Genomic DNA, 16,938 nt, shown 5'->3' on the forward strand with positions numbered 1-16,938 from the left:
TTGAATGCATTGGATCATTACTTTGTATCAAATACAAAGTGGGTCATATCCATAGTGTTACCAGGATAAGGTACCCAGTCTTATCCTTATACTCTAGACCCTTTAACAGTATCTTGAACATTGATCCCTATATATCTCCACATACAATTCAAGACTTATAAGGCATCTTAGGATGTTAGTTTATTGGATTTAGGATTATTTAGATAAAATAGATAACAATACAAACAATAATATTTATTGATTTAACATCTGTAATTATTTATTGATGACGGCCAATTAATAACATTTACTATCTACAAGTTTTAGGGTATAAAACCCAACATATATATAGTTAAAAATCTAATCGAGGTTGGAGTCGGAGTTGGGGTCGAGGCGCGGATACCCTCCCCATCCCCGGACAGGAACCCTAATTTGACCCCATCTCCAGTTTGGGGCAAGACCCCGCGAGGACTCGACCTACAAAGAATTTTGTCAACCCTAATGTTCATCCATATTTTTATAAGTGGAAACATAACAAATATAAACAAGAGAGTGCACGTAATTACTACTAAGATATGATACATTTTAATTTTGAAACTATGAGGTATAAATTGTTTCTTTTCTTGTGGTACTATACAAATTAGGAGAGGAAAAACAAATAAAGAACTATCAAGTGTGGATGTGTGTTATCTTCATTATTCATAATCCAATAAATACAAATATATTGATGACGTGTAACTTATTTTGTTATCCAATTTGAGCATGTATTTGATTTGGGCCTTTAACATGGTTCGTCCTCCTCCCAATGGCGGCGGAGCTTATGGTGGAGCCTCCATTAATGAGAACCAATACGGCGGCGCCGACAAATATTCCGTCTTTGACCACATAGCATTCTCCTTCCACCCATCCCTTTCCATACTCTTGTCTCCTGCTCATGCTGGTTGCTCCACTCATCATTACCACCGCAATTCCGAAACTGACCCTGGTATTTCATTTCATTTACCATTTTAGCCTCTCTATATTATATTATTTTTAATTCAATTTATGTTTTTAATTTGATCTTTATTGCTTCCTTTTTCAAAGACTTCCATTTATTCCCTCGTATGTATATCTTATAAGAAGGTAGTTGTTTTAAATGACAAAAATGTTGGAAATATTTTTAAATATAACAAAATGTCGCTATCTATTCATGATAGATGGTAATAGACACTAAAAGACATCTATTAGGATTAATGATAAATATTAATTAGTATCTATTAATGTCTATTACTGATAGATAATAATATTTTATTATATTTTTAAATAATTTTACCTTTTTTTATATTTGAAAACAGTAGAAAAGAAAAAGAAAAGAAAATTTATTCTCTCTTACATATGCTATGTTTTTTTAACTAGATAGTTGAAGTTAATTGATATAAACTTATATAGTATGATTTTGGTTGAGTTCAAATAGATTTATTAGAAAAAAACTAGACTGCCTATAAAATAGAAGACTTATAATCCCTTCTCTAAAATTATAAAGTGGCTTAATTAATTGGATTTTTTTCAAATAAATAAAATTGAATCAAACTTATTTATAAATATAGATAAATGTCACTATCTATTAGTAATAAGTAGTGACATTTTGCTATACTTAAAAACATTTTCAACCGTTCTTAATCAAACCTCAGATCAAACATTTTCAATAGGTTTTAATCGAACCTCAAACCACGAGGTTGATAGTATGAACACTATGCTAGTTTAGCCACGTTCTTATTGGCCATTTTCAACAATTTTAACTTTTAAAATAATTACCCTAATTAATTTCATAAATGTCTAAACTTGTTAATTTTTTTTTTTTTTTTTGGTATAAGCTCATTATTAATTAATTTTGGCCGAAGGAAAAAATTGAAAAATATTAAAACCTAAGAGATTAAACCGAAAATGAATCTAAACGTTAAGAATTAAAACATGGATTTAGCTTCTTCTTCTTTTGTTTCTTTAAGAAGTTAGGGTGTGGATTATGTTTTACATTTTTATTAATAAACAGTACATGGTTTTCTAAATTATAGGAAAAGTAGTCCTTTGAAAAGTTATTACTATACTATAATATTTAAAAAGAAAAAAAAATATCTTTTTGGTCCATTGAGTTTGGATCTAATTTCTATTTAGTCCCTAGATTTCAAAATGTTACACATTTAATTTTAAGTTTTGAATCCAATTTCAGTTTAGTCCATAAGTTTTAAAATGTTACAATTTTACCCTTAATATTTGAGTTTTTACTTCAATTTAGTCCCATGTTTTAAGATTTACACTTTTAACCTCGATTATTCACTAAAAACTCATTTTTTCTTCAATATTAATTTATGTTAATAAATTAAAAAATCATAAAAAATTATAATTAATTAAGTTTCATTATTTTTTTTATCATTTTTAAAATGGAATTTAAAGTTTCACTTCATAATTATTTTTAACTAATTAATAGAAATTGACGTCAATGATTGAAAGTGAATATTTAATGAAAAATTGAGGTTAAAAATGTAAAATTTTGAAACATAGAGACCAAATTGAAACAAAACTTAAATTTCAAAAGTAAAATTACAACATTTTGAAATTTAGAAACCAAATTGGAAAAACAAAACTTCGAAACTTCAGAACCAAATGTGTAACATTTGAAAATCTAAGATCAAATAAAAACTGATTCCAAAATCTAAGGATAAAAATGTACTTTTTTGAAATTAAAAAAAAAGTAACCTTTAAAAATGAAAGATTCCTTTTCCTTGTATCATTTTGAAACTATGTTTTACTTTCAACCATTATTAAAGGAATCGTTATGGTCAAGTATTAAAATTACTATATATTTTATTTTATTTTATTTTTAAAAAACACCATATCAATTTTTTTTTCCAAATAATTGTCTTTGTACTATTATCATTTTATTATTGATAATAATGTTTATTTTGTAATTTACTATATCATGGATCCTATGTATAGGAATCCCAACCACCTCAAAGCTGGCCACGTTCTTTTTGTATATTATTTTTTTAGTCTCTTCTCTCTTTCCAGTGATCATCTCTCTAAATGCCAATTCAAACTATCTTTGTTTTGCCAAAAAATAATAATAATAATAATAATTATCCTCATATTTTGGCTCTAATTTTTATTTGATCTTTAGGTTTTAAAATGTTACACATTTAGTTTTTTAATTTGGTTTTAATTTAGTTCCTAAGTTTTAAAATGTTACAATTTTACTTTTGAAATTTGAATTTAATGCTTAGGTTTCAAGGTTTTACATTTTCACTTCAATTTTTCATTAAATACTTACTTTTCAATCATTGACGTCAATTTCTATTAATCGAATAAAAATAATTATGAAGTGAAATTTTAGATTTAATTTTAAAAATGATAAAATAGTGAAACTTAGTTAATTACGAACTTTTAACGATTTTTAATTAACTAATATAAATTAATTCTAAAGACAGTAAATGAGTATTTAGTGAAAAAACGAAGTTAAAAGTGTAAATCTTGAAACATGGGGATGCAAAACTCAGATATCAATGGTAAAATTGTAGCATTTTGAAACTTAGGGACTAAACTGAAACCAATCTCAAAAGTTAAGGACTAAAATGTAACATTTTAAAACCTACAGATTAAATATAAACTAGACCCAAAATTTAGGGAGAAAATTTTCCCATAATATTATGTTTTGCTAAACTTTGTTGTATGGTTATGCTGAACTGTAAGAGTTTGTTGGGTAACCATTTTGTTTTTAGATTTTGGTTTTCGAAAATTAAAAGTATTTTTTCAATATTTCACAATGATTTACATATTTCTCAAGTAAAGAATTGAGTTCTCAATCAAATTTTAAAAACAAAAACAAATTTTTAAAAATTATATTTTTAGTTTCAAAATTTAGTTTGATTTTTTAAAATATTATTAAGTAGAAGGAGTATTTATAGGTTTAATAAAAACTAAATACCAAAAATCAAGTAACTACTCAAGAGACCTAAACTTTTAAAATTTGAAATCGAATATTTGAACTCTTAATTTCTATAAAATTTACCCGACACAAAATTGAAAATTATTTTTAAAAAATTAAACTTTCATTTAATAATTTCATTAGACATCCTTAAAAATTAGACCAAAAAAACACATCTTAAGATCTACTAAACTATGTATTCAATTAATAAAAAAAACTATATATATATATATTATATATGTGCCAAATTTAGCCTATTTCAATTAACACAAAAAAATATATAAAACTCGATATATTGTGAAGTGTGCATATATGTATATGTTTGTTACTGTTACTAATTTCGTTTGAAACTTCAAAATTTCCCGAAACAGAGTTGAGAAATACAGAAGAAAAGAACTAAGAAGAAAGAATTACCGACCAAGAGATGAGAAGGGCAATCGAAAGCATAGGCCTTTTAACACTACAACTCTTTCTATGCTCTTTTGGCCAATAGCTATGGCAGATTATGGCGTTTCCGATGATCTGAGCCATTATTAAACATACCAAACCTCCCACTCCCAATTTGAATGCTTCACTTTCAGGCAGGAAGCACAATCTGCCGTTCAATTTCAGGTCCTCTTTCTACAGTAAATCCCAATTTCATTGATCATCCAAGAAATTCTAATTCGTATAAAAAAATTGATAAACAAAGTGAAGCAAAACTTACTTTTGTTCTGTTGAATTCAGCCGCCATACAGGATGCAAAGGAGGCGACGGTGAGGACGGCCACAATGGAAAAGCTTATCACAAAGCCAGGAGAAGGAGGCTTTTCCATGGCGGCGGCTTGAAGAAGAAGATCGAAGAAAGAAAGTGGGAGTTTTATTAAATCATGGTATTGGAAAAATAGGAAGGACTCTTGGAGGTTAGTGGTGGAAATTTCATCATTTTCTCTCTTGACTTATGAAACTTGAGACTTCATCTTCATCACTAGTCAAATACAGAGAGAGGGAGAGATTGAAATCTGACTCTACAATTTTTTTTTTTTTTTAAATTATAATATAACTTTTTGGATAGCAGTTGGAAATTTGAATATCTGATCTTTGAATAGATAAGTAATATCTTTAACTAATTAAGCTATGTTCAAGTTTTGGACTCGGAATATTTTGCAATAATTTATTCAACTTTGGAGGGTACAGCCTTTCCCAGAAACTTATCAAACACAGGAAAGGGATTGAAATTCCACCATATGAAAAGGCAATATAAAAATAGGAAGAGAGAAAGAGAAAAGGATTGAAATTCCACCATATGAGAAGCCAATAGAAAAGGAAGGGATTAGAGAGAGAGAGAGTTGACCTGACCTAGGTTTTGTGGGACCCAGCTGACTGATGACTTTAAATAAATTTTTTTTTTTTTTTTTTTTTTTTTTTTTTTTCCAGGGGATAATGGAATAAATGAAAGCCTTTAACATCAGATGCTCAAATAAATTAGGATGCTTCAACTTCAAATGTTTCCAATTCTTAGAAAGTTCCTCAAAGATGCCTCACCCTCCTCCTCTCCTTTCCCATCTCTTTTCTCACTCCAATTTAAACAAGTTTAGAATGACTTTTCAATTGAAATTCAGAAAGTCATTTCAAATTGATACTTAAGGGACATTTGGAGCTGGAGCGTTGAGTTGATTGTTATAGTTAGGAGACGTTTGACCCCCTAAGTTGGGTTGGATTGGGTAGGTAAAAAAAACTCACCCACCGTTTGATTCATCTATAAATAAAAAGGTTTATTACATCGTTATTCGCATTAACTCATATTTCTCACCTCGTTATTCATGTCAATTCCCCCAATTACTCCCCTCTTATAATAATTACCGATTCAACTCAACTCAAACTCTATGCGCCAAACACCTCTTTAGTGGTTATTATAATCTGGGGGTTATAATAGTTTGTGTTTGAAGTACAAACAATTTTAGTTTATTTTATAATAGTCTGTGTTTGAGGTGTAGACTATCTTAGTCTCGGTAGAAAATAATAAACACTATAACAAAGAGAGATTTCAAATAGTATTACTATAGTTAATTGTAGATCATAATAATTGAAAACACCAATTATTATAATTGGAGACCCAAACATTGAGTGGACTATTATAGTCCACTCTATCCAATTGAAGTTGGGGGCCCGATGTCCCTTTATAATTATACTTTTTACAATTTTGTCTTCTACTTGTTGCTTTCACATATGGATTTGTATGTATTCAATGTATACATACATCCTTTTCTCAATCTTTCTGCTAGTGGGGATGCTTGCTTGTATTTGTCCCATACAAACCAATGAACTAAGATTAGAACATGAGAAAGTTAGACTAAAAAGATTTAATGTAAGAGATTTGCTAAATTGGTATGGGGGCCCACTAATCTTCCATGACTTGTACTAAATATCAGTACCAACAATGAACATATAGGAGAGTGATTTCTGATTCTATTCCTTCATTTCAATTTTTGATGAGTGGTTAGATTAATTATCTCTAAATTTAAAGTATATTTTATTTTGTTTGAAAATATGATTTGTACAATTAAATATCCTATTGATTTCTTAGATTATTTGTCTGTATAAACCCCATCAAATTCCCAAAGAAATGAGCTCCAAAACTTTTTCTTTATTACAAACTCCATGCTATTTTTCCAACCAGAGAAACGTGGTAGAAAAGACATATGACCTCAACCAAGAGGTCGAGAGTTTACAGGTTCGAATCTTCCTTAATTTACATCAATTTCTCTTCCTCTTAAGAGTTTCAAGAATAGATTGTGCAGTGCAATAAGCAATAGCCTGAACTGTAACCATTGGATTAACTCCCAAAGCAGTTGGAAAAACACTAGAATCAGCAATGAAGAGCCCTTCCACTTCCCATGTCTCCCCTCTCTGATTCACCACAGAATCCTTAGCTCCAATTCCCATTCTGCAACTCCCCATTTGATGAGCTGAACAGATTGGTGTCAACAAATCCTTCAATGGTCTTGAACTTTCCTCTTTCACAAACTTTTCATACTCTCTATAACTCACTTTCTTCACATTTATGCTTCTCCCTTTATTATGGTGGGTTCCTATTTCCTCTGCTCCAGCTGCTGCCAAAATCTTCAAAGCTTTCTCCAGTCCTTTCTGCAGATTCTCTTCATCCACATCATCCATTTTGTAGCTGAGTGAGCTTGAAGATTTGACTGTTCCTGACCCTTTATCTCTTGCCAATGCAAACACATGGGCTGTCCTGGAAAATTTGCACATTCTATGTTTGATATTTGTCCCAGAAACCCATGGCATTAGGATTGAGAAGAGTCCTGGGTGTAATGCTGGTGTCTGGATTACAGCTCCTCCATATCCAGGTTCTTGATCAGGTTCTGACCCTATGTTACACATGGCTGTCATTATTCCTCCTTCATAGCTTTTCTTGTCTTTCTCTGGCCATGATTTATCTGTACAGAAAGAATGTAATTAAGAGCTTGTTTGATAACCCATTGGTTTTTGAAAATTAAGCTTACATACATTACTTCTATCTATGAGTTTCTTTGTTTTGTTATTTACTTTCTTATCACGTTTTCAAAATCCAAGCCAAGTTTTGAAAACTAAAAAAAAGTCTTTTCTAAAACTTGTTTTTGTTTTGAAATTTTAGTAAGAGTTCAAATGTTTGCTTAGAAAAAATGATGATCATAACAATGACATTTTGAGAAATAAGCACAGTTTTTAAAAATTAAACTGTTATCAAATGGGGATTAAGTCGGTGAATTTGAGTGTGTGTTTTGCTTTTGAATGGCTTTTAAACAACTGGACTTTCTTTGGTTGAAGTTTTGAAAAATGGTAAAGAGTGCTTTTTGGCTTTTGATTTTTTAAGCTTCTAAAAGCATATCATAACTCTTAATGGTGCTTTAGAATAAGTATCTGACTTCAAGTTTTTTCCACTTTTTTCAGAAGGCATGGCCAGCACACACTAACTTTAGCAGTTTAGCTAGTTTTTGTACTGTAATATGAGGAAAAAAAATTATTTGGGTGCATCCTCAGCTCCACCCCTCCATTTGTAGCCCACTCAATCAACTAACCGCAGTTTGCCACATCGCAAACTCGTCTTTTTTAAAAAAAAAAAAAAAAAATTGAATTTTTCTATTGTATCGTTGAAATGGGCTGCAAAAAGATGTAGCACATGATGCACCCAAATATTGTTGCCCATATGATATTGTGATTCTTGTGTGTTATGTTACATTTTTGGTAGAAAATATGATATGATGAGTTATCACATACCAGTTTCTGCAGGAAAATAACCCCATGCCATTGTAACAGGATGAAGATGCAAGTTTTTCCCAATATTTGGGTTTCTCAAGCCACTTCTTTTCAACAATGGAGGAGTATTGAGAGCCCCACATGCTACTATAGTCACCTTGGACTCAACCAAGCACATCTGTTTGGCTGCTGATCCACACCCGAATTCAAACACGATGCCTTTCGCCCTGTTGCATTTGCTCCCGTCTCTCTTCTCCTGCCTGATTTTAATGGCTTCGCAGCCCGGAAGTATAGCGCCATTTCCTGACCTTACCAAGTCCACAAGCCATGTCTCTGCAGTCCCCTTCTTTCTCCCATTCTTGCAGCCTAGACAGCACCAACCACAGTAATGATCAGAAGTTGAATTTCTAGGTATATTCATAGCATGACAACCCAATTCCTCACACCCTTTTCTTAAAACTGCATTGTTAAAGCCTTCATTGTCAATTTCTGACTGAACTCCCATTTTCTTGCACACAACTTCCATTGCTTCTTTGTATAAATTGCTTCTGAACAGCTCCAATTCATACTCATCTGACCATTCTCTTGTTACATGACTTGGTGTTTGAATTGAAGCTGACCAATTTACTGTTGATCCTCCACCAACAGTAGAGCCTGCAAGTATAAGCACATTCATATTATCAGTTGCCACTAATCCACTTGCTTGGTACATTTCTTCCATGGCTGGCCCTTCTAGTAGTGACAGGTTTGTTCTGGCACAATAGCTTCCTTTCTCTAGTACAAGCACTTTGTACCCTGCATTAGCCAGCACCCCTGCTACCACTCCGCCGCCCGACCCGGACCCGACTACCACCGCATCGCACTTGATGATCATTGAAGGGTTGGGAGGTTTGGTGCTTAGGGAAAGAAGAGTGACTGGAAATCCAAACTTTCTAAGTGCTCCTACAGCTACTTGCACTTGTTGTTGGTGTTGTAGATTGACAATGCCTTTGAAAAGAGGTCCATAAAGTTCTTCTTCATCATCTTCCTGATCAATTTCTCTTGATTTACTGCCTTTTTCTTTCAGGTTTGATGCTTCTGAATGCTTGGTTTTGGCTTTGAATTGGGGGTCACTTCCTGGGTAGTCAATTGCTTTCCATGAGATATTGTTCCTCTCCTCATCAACCTGATACAGTGGCAGAGCAAGAAATTTTCTTAGAGGTAAACTCTTAACATGCTAGCTTCTAATAGATATAAGGTTAAAATACATGTTTAGTACCTAGCTTTGAGGTTTGTATCTATTTGATCCTTAAACTTTCAAAAGTATCTACTAAGTTAAACTTTCAATTTTGTGTCTTATATGTCATAGAATTCGAAGTTTTTAAGAGTTAATTGATCTATTAGATATAAATTTAAAGTTTGTCTAATGCAACTCTAAATTCTTAATTTTGTGTTTATTAGATCTATGATTTTAAAGAATTTGAAAGTCTAAAAATTAAATATGTAATTTTAAAAGTTTTAGGCACTGGATAGATAAAAACCTCAAAGTTTATAAATTCTTAATTTGTTATTTATCCTAAATATATCTAGTAATTTTTCCATTTCTATAACCTCTCAAGTGAAAAATTAAAGAAATACTATGTATTATATATATACACATACATACAAAAACATACATGTATAACATATAGGCATGTGCAAAAGCAATATTTGGGTATATACTATGATGCATCTATTTATGTACATCTTATTCTAATCTTACACACACAAATAACAAAAAAAAGGATAAGAAAAAGGATATAAGAAAAGTTTATCACACGAGCAATGATTGGACAGTGAGTTACAATAAGATAGATAAACTAGAATGTAACCTAGTTAAGTATTTTTCAATGCATAATAGAGTGAATTGATTTAATTTTTTTCTTACTTCAAAAAGTTGGGTGGGATCTGGTGGAGAGATTTGAATCTTGAACATTTTGTTGTTGGTATATGCCTTAATCAATTGAGCTATCTTTAACTTCTTTTATTAATATTTGTATGATAGTTTATAATATATCATGTTATATACATTTTACTTTTAACCAAAAAAGCTAACGAGTTTATAACCCAAAATAGTAACAAAGAAGAAAAAGAAAACTAGTGAGTTTACAATATATTATATTATTTACATTTTACTTTGAGTTTTAAGAACTAAAAATAGATTAAAAGTGTGATATTTTGAAATTTAGAGATAGAAAATTTTTTTTTTTTCTTTTTAAAATATTTCCCAAGTGGCACAATAAATTATGATTCTTCTTTGTGGAAAAAGAAAAAAAGAAAAAAAAAACTTGCTAAATAAGAATTCAATTGACGGCACTAGCCAAATGCATTGAAAATTTGAAAATTAAGCCTAAGTTATTTAAGTCTTGTATAGTAATTATTTAAGTTTTGTGTAGTAGTTATTTTATTTTTTTGTTTTAAAAATTAAGGATGTATTTGAAATTAAGTCATTTTTTAAGAAATTGAATTGTTAGGTGATCACTCAACATTGTTTTTCAAGAATATATTAATGAGTTTTTTATCAAAAGTATTTAAATAAAAATGAGTTTTTTGAAAAATACTTTTTTCTCAAATCAATTCAAATGGACCTTAAATTTATTCTTCTCAATTTCATACAATAATTTGCATTTTTTTAAATAGAAGAGTTGAATTCTCAATCAAATTTCAAAAACAAAAACAAGATTTTAAAAACAACTTTTTTTTTTAGTTTTCAAATTTTAACTTGTTTTATCGGTGAAAAGAAGATAACAAATTAAGAAATTTAGAGGGGAAATAAGTATTTATAAACTTAATTAATAAACAAATAACTCAACTGTTACCAAGTAGAGTTTTAGTTTTGATTTTTAATTTTCAGTTTTTGAAAATTAAGTATATAAAAATATATTCCACATCTAAATTTACTACTTTGTTATCTACTTTTTAGCAATGTTTTCAAAAATCAGGACAAATTTTGAAAACTAAAAAAAAGTAAGTCCCGTTTGGTAACCATATGATTTTTGTTTTTTATTTTTTTGAAAATTAAGACTATTTTCTATCAATTTCTTACAATAGTTTACTTCGTTATTAAGTAAAAAAAAATTAAATTCTCAGCCAAATTTTCAAAGCGAAAATAAATTGTTAAGGATCCATTTGGTAACCATTCCGTTTTTTTGTTTTTGTTTTTAAAAATTAAGCCTATAGACACTACTTCCACCTCCAAATTTCTTCATTTTTTATCTATCTTTTACCGATGGTTTAAAAAACCAAGTCAAAATTTGAAAACTAAAAATAGTTTTTAAAATTTGGCTAAGAATTCAACAATTGTACTTGAAAAGATATGGGAAAAAATGAGAAAGAAATAGGCTTAATTTTTAAAAAACAAAAACAAAAAACAAAATTGTTAGCAAACGAGATTTAAAAATAATTTTTTTAGTTTTGTGTTTTGAAAACACTAATAAAAAAAGCGAGAAATTTAGAGGTGAAAATGGTATTTATAAGTTTAATTTTTTTATAAAAAAAAATCAAATAGTTATCGAACATAATCTTAATTTTTATAATTTGTTTATGAAATTTGGCTAAAACTTTAACTTTTTTATTCTTAAAGAACAAAAACACCATAAAATAGACTTAGCGGTTATCTATCGAGACCTTAGACTTTCCTAATTTCGACTTTAGTATGGAAAAATCATAACTATTAATATCTTTTTCTGGAAATTAAAAAAAAAAAAAAATTATTTTCTAAAAAAGAATTGATTTTAAAAAGTCAACCTTGTGGATGAAATTTTAATAATAAAAATGAGGGAGATGAAAGAGACAAATTCTGGTGAGGAATCAAAACATGAACCTTAAATAGTTGGGCTGGGCATTGGACCATTTATTTGTTTCAGGTTGTCGGTTGTTAATAATCAGATCATTAAACTATATACTCAAACTTGCATGTACAACTATGCAATGTATACATAAAGTGGGCCCGGAAAATTTATACTATATTTTCATCCAATGATATATTAATTTTGATTTAAATACAGATCTTTCTAATTTGATGTTTATTCAATTTAAGCCTTGGATTGTTTCCAAATATACTAACATGAACTAAAGTAAATACAAATATAGCAAAATGTTATTGTCTATCAGTGTTAAAGATTGATAGATATTGATAGACTACCATCATCTATCATTAATAGATACGGATAGGATTGGCAAAAATTCCCGTAGAATTGGGTCCTCGCAGGTCTCCACCCCTGACCGAGGATGGTGTCAAACCGGGGCCCCCGTGGGGGACGGGGCGGGGATATCCCCATTTTTCCATGCGGGGATGGGGGAAATACCCCACGAGGATAGGGCTGGAGAGTCCCCTCACCTCGCCCTAGTCTCATTGCCAACTCTAGACACGAATGAATATCAATATCTATCATTGATAGACTGACATTTCGCTATATTCGAAAATATTTTTCAGCAGTTTTGTCATTTAAAATAATTTTCCTTAATGTCTATATACTTTTAATTGTTCAATTTTAGTCTTGTGTTTTAAATAAATTGAAAATTAAGTTTTATCAAAATTGATTAAATAATAGTAATAATTTTCAAGCAAGAAAATACAATATGTGAATATGTTTTCAAATTATTGTTTATATAAACAAGCTTATAGATTTTTTTTATTTTTTTTGAAATCAATAATAAACTAATTGTGGGACTAAATTTAAGATTTATTGAAAATTTAAAGATTAAAATTAGAAGAAAATAAAATATCACTATATCTTTAATGGGTTAAATTTTGTTGTGGGACACAATTCAATTGGTAGTACCTTTAATATCTCATTCATGTTTAAATATCTTTATTTGCATTATTTAAAAAAAAAAAAAAAAAATAGACCGTTTAAAATATCGACTCCTATTTTTTTTAGACTCATCTAAGTTTGTTCTTGTACTTTAAAATATCTAAATTTTACACACATAAAAAGAATGAAAAAAAGCATATGTATTTTTTACTAAGCTCAAAATCAGTCCCATTTTTTTCTTGTAGTTAATTTTAATTTTATCAAATTTAAGAGAAAAATGCGAATGTGTTTGCCAAAATTTATAAATGAAAGAGAAAATTATTTTTGAAAAAATTAATCATAAACTAGTATTAAGGACTAATTTTAAAGTTTATTAGAAATATAGAAAAAAAAAAATTGGGATATTTAAGTACACTCACTGAAATAAATCATCAAATCTTAAAATGTAATTACTAAAATAATATTTTAATCATAACATGATAAAAAAATACATTATTAGTCCCATGCAAAAAAAATTATTATTATTTCTTTAGTACAGTAAATGTGACGTAAGTGGATATGAATTTCCGAGCTCAAGAAAATGAATACATACACATTTTTTTACGGAACATCCCAAAAGCATAGTTTAATTGAAAAGAAATTAAATAAATATGAATATTTTAAAGAACACTTGTCAATTCAATCAGAACATAAATGTATTAACTAATTTGAGCTAAAAGACATAAATAACCTTCTGACTTTTAGTTAAAGATTTGAATTTGACCATCCTACCCCACATTTATATTATTTATATTTTTTCAAAACGTGTAGAATTATGAATACAAGTGGACTGACCTAGTTGAGAAAAATTAATGCTAACCTAAAAAAAAACTCAAAAAAATAAAATAAATAAAGTACAATACTTGCATGCATCTCAATATGCACCTATTTTAATGCGATTCATTCTGGTCATATTAAAAAAAAGAATTAAAATATTTGAAGTAAAAAGAATTTGTGATATAACATATTATGATTGGATAATATGTAGAATGTACGAAGATAGGAAAAAAAATTTAATAGTACTACTGTAGTACATAGTGCTAGAATTTTTTTTTAAAGATAGACACATAAGTATATTTATAAATAAATAAAAAGAACTGACCTGTGTGAAGAAAGCAAGGAGGCAAAGGATCTTAATGGTTCTGAAAAACATTCTAAGTAGAAAAAAATAGCTTAGAGACCATGAGATTGCAATTTGTTCTCTTTTCTTTTGAGAAACCTTTGAAAATCTCTCAAAGTATGGGAAATGGTTTGAAAGGCTTTCATTTCCACATAGAATGTATGTCCCATACCATGTCGATAACATCCATAAGGTCATTCTCACTAACCATTTTTTTGGATGTCTTACTCTCTCCTTTATCATCTCCCCTACCTGCATACCGAGTATATTTTTAAAAATCTTTTAATTTAACCTAAGATTTGGAAATCAAACATACCTATTATTGAAAAACAAATTAGTTTACCTTTTAATTTAACATAAGATCAGTAGATAGGATCAGTAGAAAAGAATTATTAAGTGAGATCATTACAATGTAATCGTCTTATAATAATCATTGAATGAATTTGCATGTTCTTTGATAACCATGAGGTATAATTAATTCGAGATACTTTTATTATTTTTGTCTCTCATATGTCTAATTATGCAAAATTATTAGTCACGTTTTAGCCACATCTTCAAATAATTTTTCTTATAGCTAGGAAAGAAAAAGAAAAGGTAAATTACAGAGTGTGATTATTTTTTACTAATTATTTCGTATTGATGACTAGTCAGCTTTTAAACGAATAAGTTAGGGGAAACACATTTTGTGAGACGAGTTTTTTTTTTTTTTTTAAATAATTTTTTTTTCTTTTTCTTTTTTGATAAAACAGCTATAGTTGGTCGGTAGCCAAGAATTTATTGCTGTCTAGTCAATCGCAAAGCTAAAATATTCTTTGGAAATTAAACTTTTTAATTCAAAAAAATTCAAAAATATATGCACAATAATACACAATATCTTAGGTTGTTCCTCTAAATTTTCCTTTTAAACTTCGTTTTAAAAAGTAAACGAGGCAAAAAAAAAAAAAAAAACCATTTCTATACTAACTCTAGATAATCATTTATTTATTTATTTTTAAATTAAGATGGTAAATACTAAATATTTTTTTATCTATATTTTAGTATCCTTGAAATTCAAGCTAAGTTTTAAAATCTAAAAAATAAAAAAATAAAGCTTTCTTTTCCGCTTCTAAAATTTGGCTAAAAGTTCAAATGTTTGGAAAAAACAAACACTACTTTCAAAAGCAAAAATCTAAAAGTTATCGAAAACCAACCTTAATGTTATCAAATAAAGATTGAATCTTTGCTTTTGGTTTTTGAAAATTAAGTTTATAAATACTACTATCTATAACTTTCTTGTCATTATTTATTTTTTAAGATACTCTCAAAATGGATTGTTTTCAATATAGGAAAATGAATAAAAATATTTATAAATATAGAAAAATTTCACGATCTATCGCAAACAGACCACAATAGACTATTATCTATGTCTATTTTTGTCATGATAGATACAAATAGTAGATAATCTCTCACGATTTATTGCTAATATATATTTTACTATTATTTGTAGATAATTTCTAAAAAAAAAACTAAAAATTAATATGTTTATTTTAGAGAGACGTGGAAATTATGTTAAAAAAAAAGATGAAAATATAATTAAAAGAACGTAAAAAAAAAAAAAAAAAAAAAATCGCTAAACCTTACAAAATTACTTATTTAGTTATTTATATGATTAATCATTGCTATAAAAAATTCCTTTTCATGTATATACATGCATGCATCTACATACAAATAGAGAATTATTTCATAACAATAATGGTAAATTGATGCGCAGTCTTACCCTTTCAGGAGTTCCGGCGGCGGAGGCGGAAGTTTCAAAGAACAGGGTGACGGATCTATCGGCAGCGGCGGTTGCGGCGACGGACGGCAAGAATGTATCACACAGAGCAGCAAGAGACTCCATTTCGGCGGCGGAGAGGTGGGAGGAGAGGTCATCGGAGTTTGCATGTTGTGAAAATCCTACCGATGCTCCGTCGTGGAAGCTGTCGGTGCCGCCGTGGAGCTCTATCACGCACTGTTGGCATTGCTGATTTGATTGTCCGTCGTCGATGTCGCTGCCGCCGCCACTCGCCGCCGTATCGAAATATCCCATTTTTTGGTTTCGTGGCTTTCTAGGTGCGGTCATAGAATAGTTTTCAAATGAAAGAGAACTCAGGTATTTATTTTATTTTATTTCTACCAATAAATACACAAAAATAAAAGATTTTTTAAAGAAGACACGTGGCACACTTTTGAGCCAGAACCAAATGTTTGACTTTTTAGGTTAAGCGTAGAGTTTGAGTAAGGAGTTAAGGACTCGAATTTATGTCATTTGTAGACATTTTCTGTCTCACCTTACTATGATTTATTGTTCAATTCTACGTTCATTCAGGGTTGGATCCATAATTATTTGGTTTCCATTAATAATTATTTTCTTTTATTTTATTTTTTCTAATGGAGACTTGAATCTCGCTTGTATAGATGATCATTAGTTGATGGATGTCAGTTTTGAAAAAAATCACTACGGATCATGGATACGTTGGTTTTCGTTGATCGAACTTTGGCGGTTCATAGTAGATGTGGATGTTGGCCATCCAGTCACACGAGGGACCGGTCGATTTTTCTAACAAAATAAAAGTTAGAGAAAGAAGAAGGAGAGGGAAAAAAGAGAAAAGAGGATGGGATTGGAGAGGTTGAGAAAATAAATGAGAAGGAGAAAGAAGATGAAAATGAAATAATGGGAAGAGAAAAGAGAAAAAATAAGTTTTTTGTAGGAAAAAAAACAAAGAAGAAAAATAAGTTGGGAGAAAGATAAATTAGTTGATAGATTGAGTAGAAAGAGTTAAGATGAAAGGGGAAAAGACAAGTAAGTGAATG

General features: G+C 29.4%; 2 protein-coding genes and 1 long non-coding RNA gene across 3 annotated transcripts; 1 reads left to right on the forward strand and 2 right to left on the reverse strand.

Annotated features, from left to right (window-relative positions):
• Nucleotides 1-541: 541 nt before the first annotated feature.
• LOC120084459 (chitin synthase, putative (DUF1218)) lies at nt 542-4,779 on the reverse strand. Its single transcript, XM_039040243.2, has 3 exons — nt 4,644-4,779; nt 4,356-4,558; nt 542-961 (listed from the first exon to the last, which is right to left on the reverse strand). The coding sequence occupies exons 1-3, from the start codon at nt 4,749-4,751 to the stop codon at nt 727-729; spliced, it is 546 nt and encodes a 181-aa protein (XP_038896171.1). The 5' UTR covers nt 4,752-4,779; the 3' UTR covers nt 542-726.
• LOC150034093 (uncharacterized) lies at nt 4,408-5,058 on the forward strand. Its single transcript, XR_016532228.1, has 2 exons — nt 4,408-4,549; nt 4,664-5,058. It is a non-coding gene; the product is annotated as an uncharacterized LOC150034093 (long non-coding RNA).
• A 1,484-nt stretch (nt 5,059-6,542) lies between these two features.
• Nucleotides 6,543-16,331, reverse strand: LOC120084458 (Long-chain fatty alcohol dehydrogenase family protein). Its single transcript, XM_039040242.2, has 4 exons — nt 15,863-16,331; nt 14,089-14,358; nt 8,194-9,337; nt 6,543-7,373 (listed from the first exon to the last, which is right to left on the reverse strand). Exons 1-4 carry the CDS (start codon nt 16,205-16,207, stop codon nt 6,673-6,675), a joined length of 2,460 nt encoding a protein of 819 aa, XP_038896170.1. The 5' UTR covers nt 16,208-16,331; the 3' UTR covers nt 6,543-6,672.
• Between the last annotated feature and the right edge of the window lie 607 nt (nt 16,332-16,938).

This window comes from Benincasa hispida, chromosome 9 (assembly GCF_027475165.1).
Source record: "Benincasa hispida cultivar pf3 chromosome 9, pf3_genome.v1.1, whole genome shotgun sequence".
Lineage (NCBI taxonomy): Eukaryota > Viridiplantae > Streptophyta > Magnoliopsida > Cucurbitales > Cucurbitaceae > Benincasa > Benincasa hispida.

Coding starts and splice junctions, on each gene's coding strand:
- LOC120084459 (XM_039040243.2), bottom strand. CDS start 4,751: ATGGAAAAGCCTCCTTCTCCTGGCTTTGTGATAAGCTTTTCCATTGTG. Junction 4,559..4,643: donor CTGAATTCAACAGAACAAAA/GTAAGTTTTGCT, acceptor GATTTACTGTAG/AAAGAGGACCTGAAATTGAA. Junction 962..4,355: donor ATTGCCCTTCTCATCTCTTG/GTCGGTAATTCT, acceptor ATGAAATACCAG/GGTCAGTTTCGGAATTGCGG.
- LOC120084458 (XM_039040242.2), bottom strand. CDS start 16,207: ATGACCGCACCTAGAAAGCCACGAAACCAAAAAATGGGATATTTCGAT. Junction 14,359..15,862: donor CCGCCGGAACTCCTGAAAGG/GTAAGACTGCGC, acceptor CTCGGTATGCAG/GTAGGGGAGATGATAAAGGA. Junction 7,374..8,193: donor TTATTTTCCTGCAGAAACTG/GTATGTGATAAC, acceptor CTTTCTGTACAG/ATAAATCATGGCCAGAGAAA.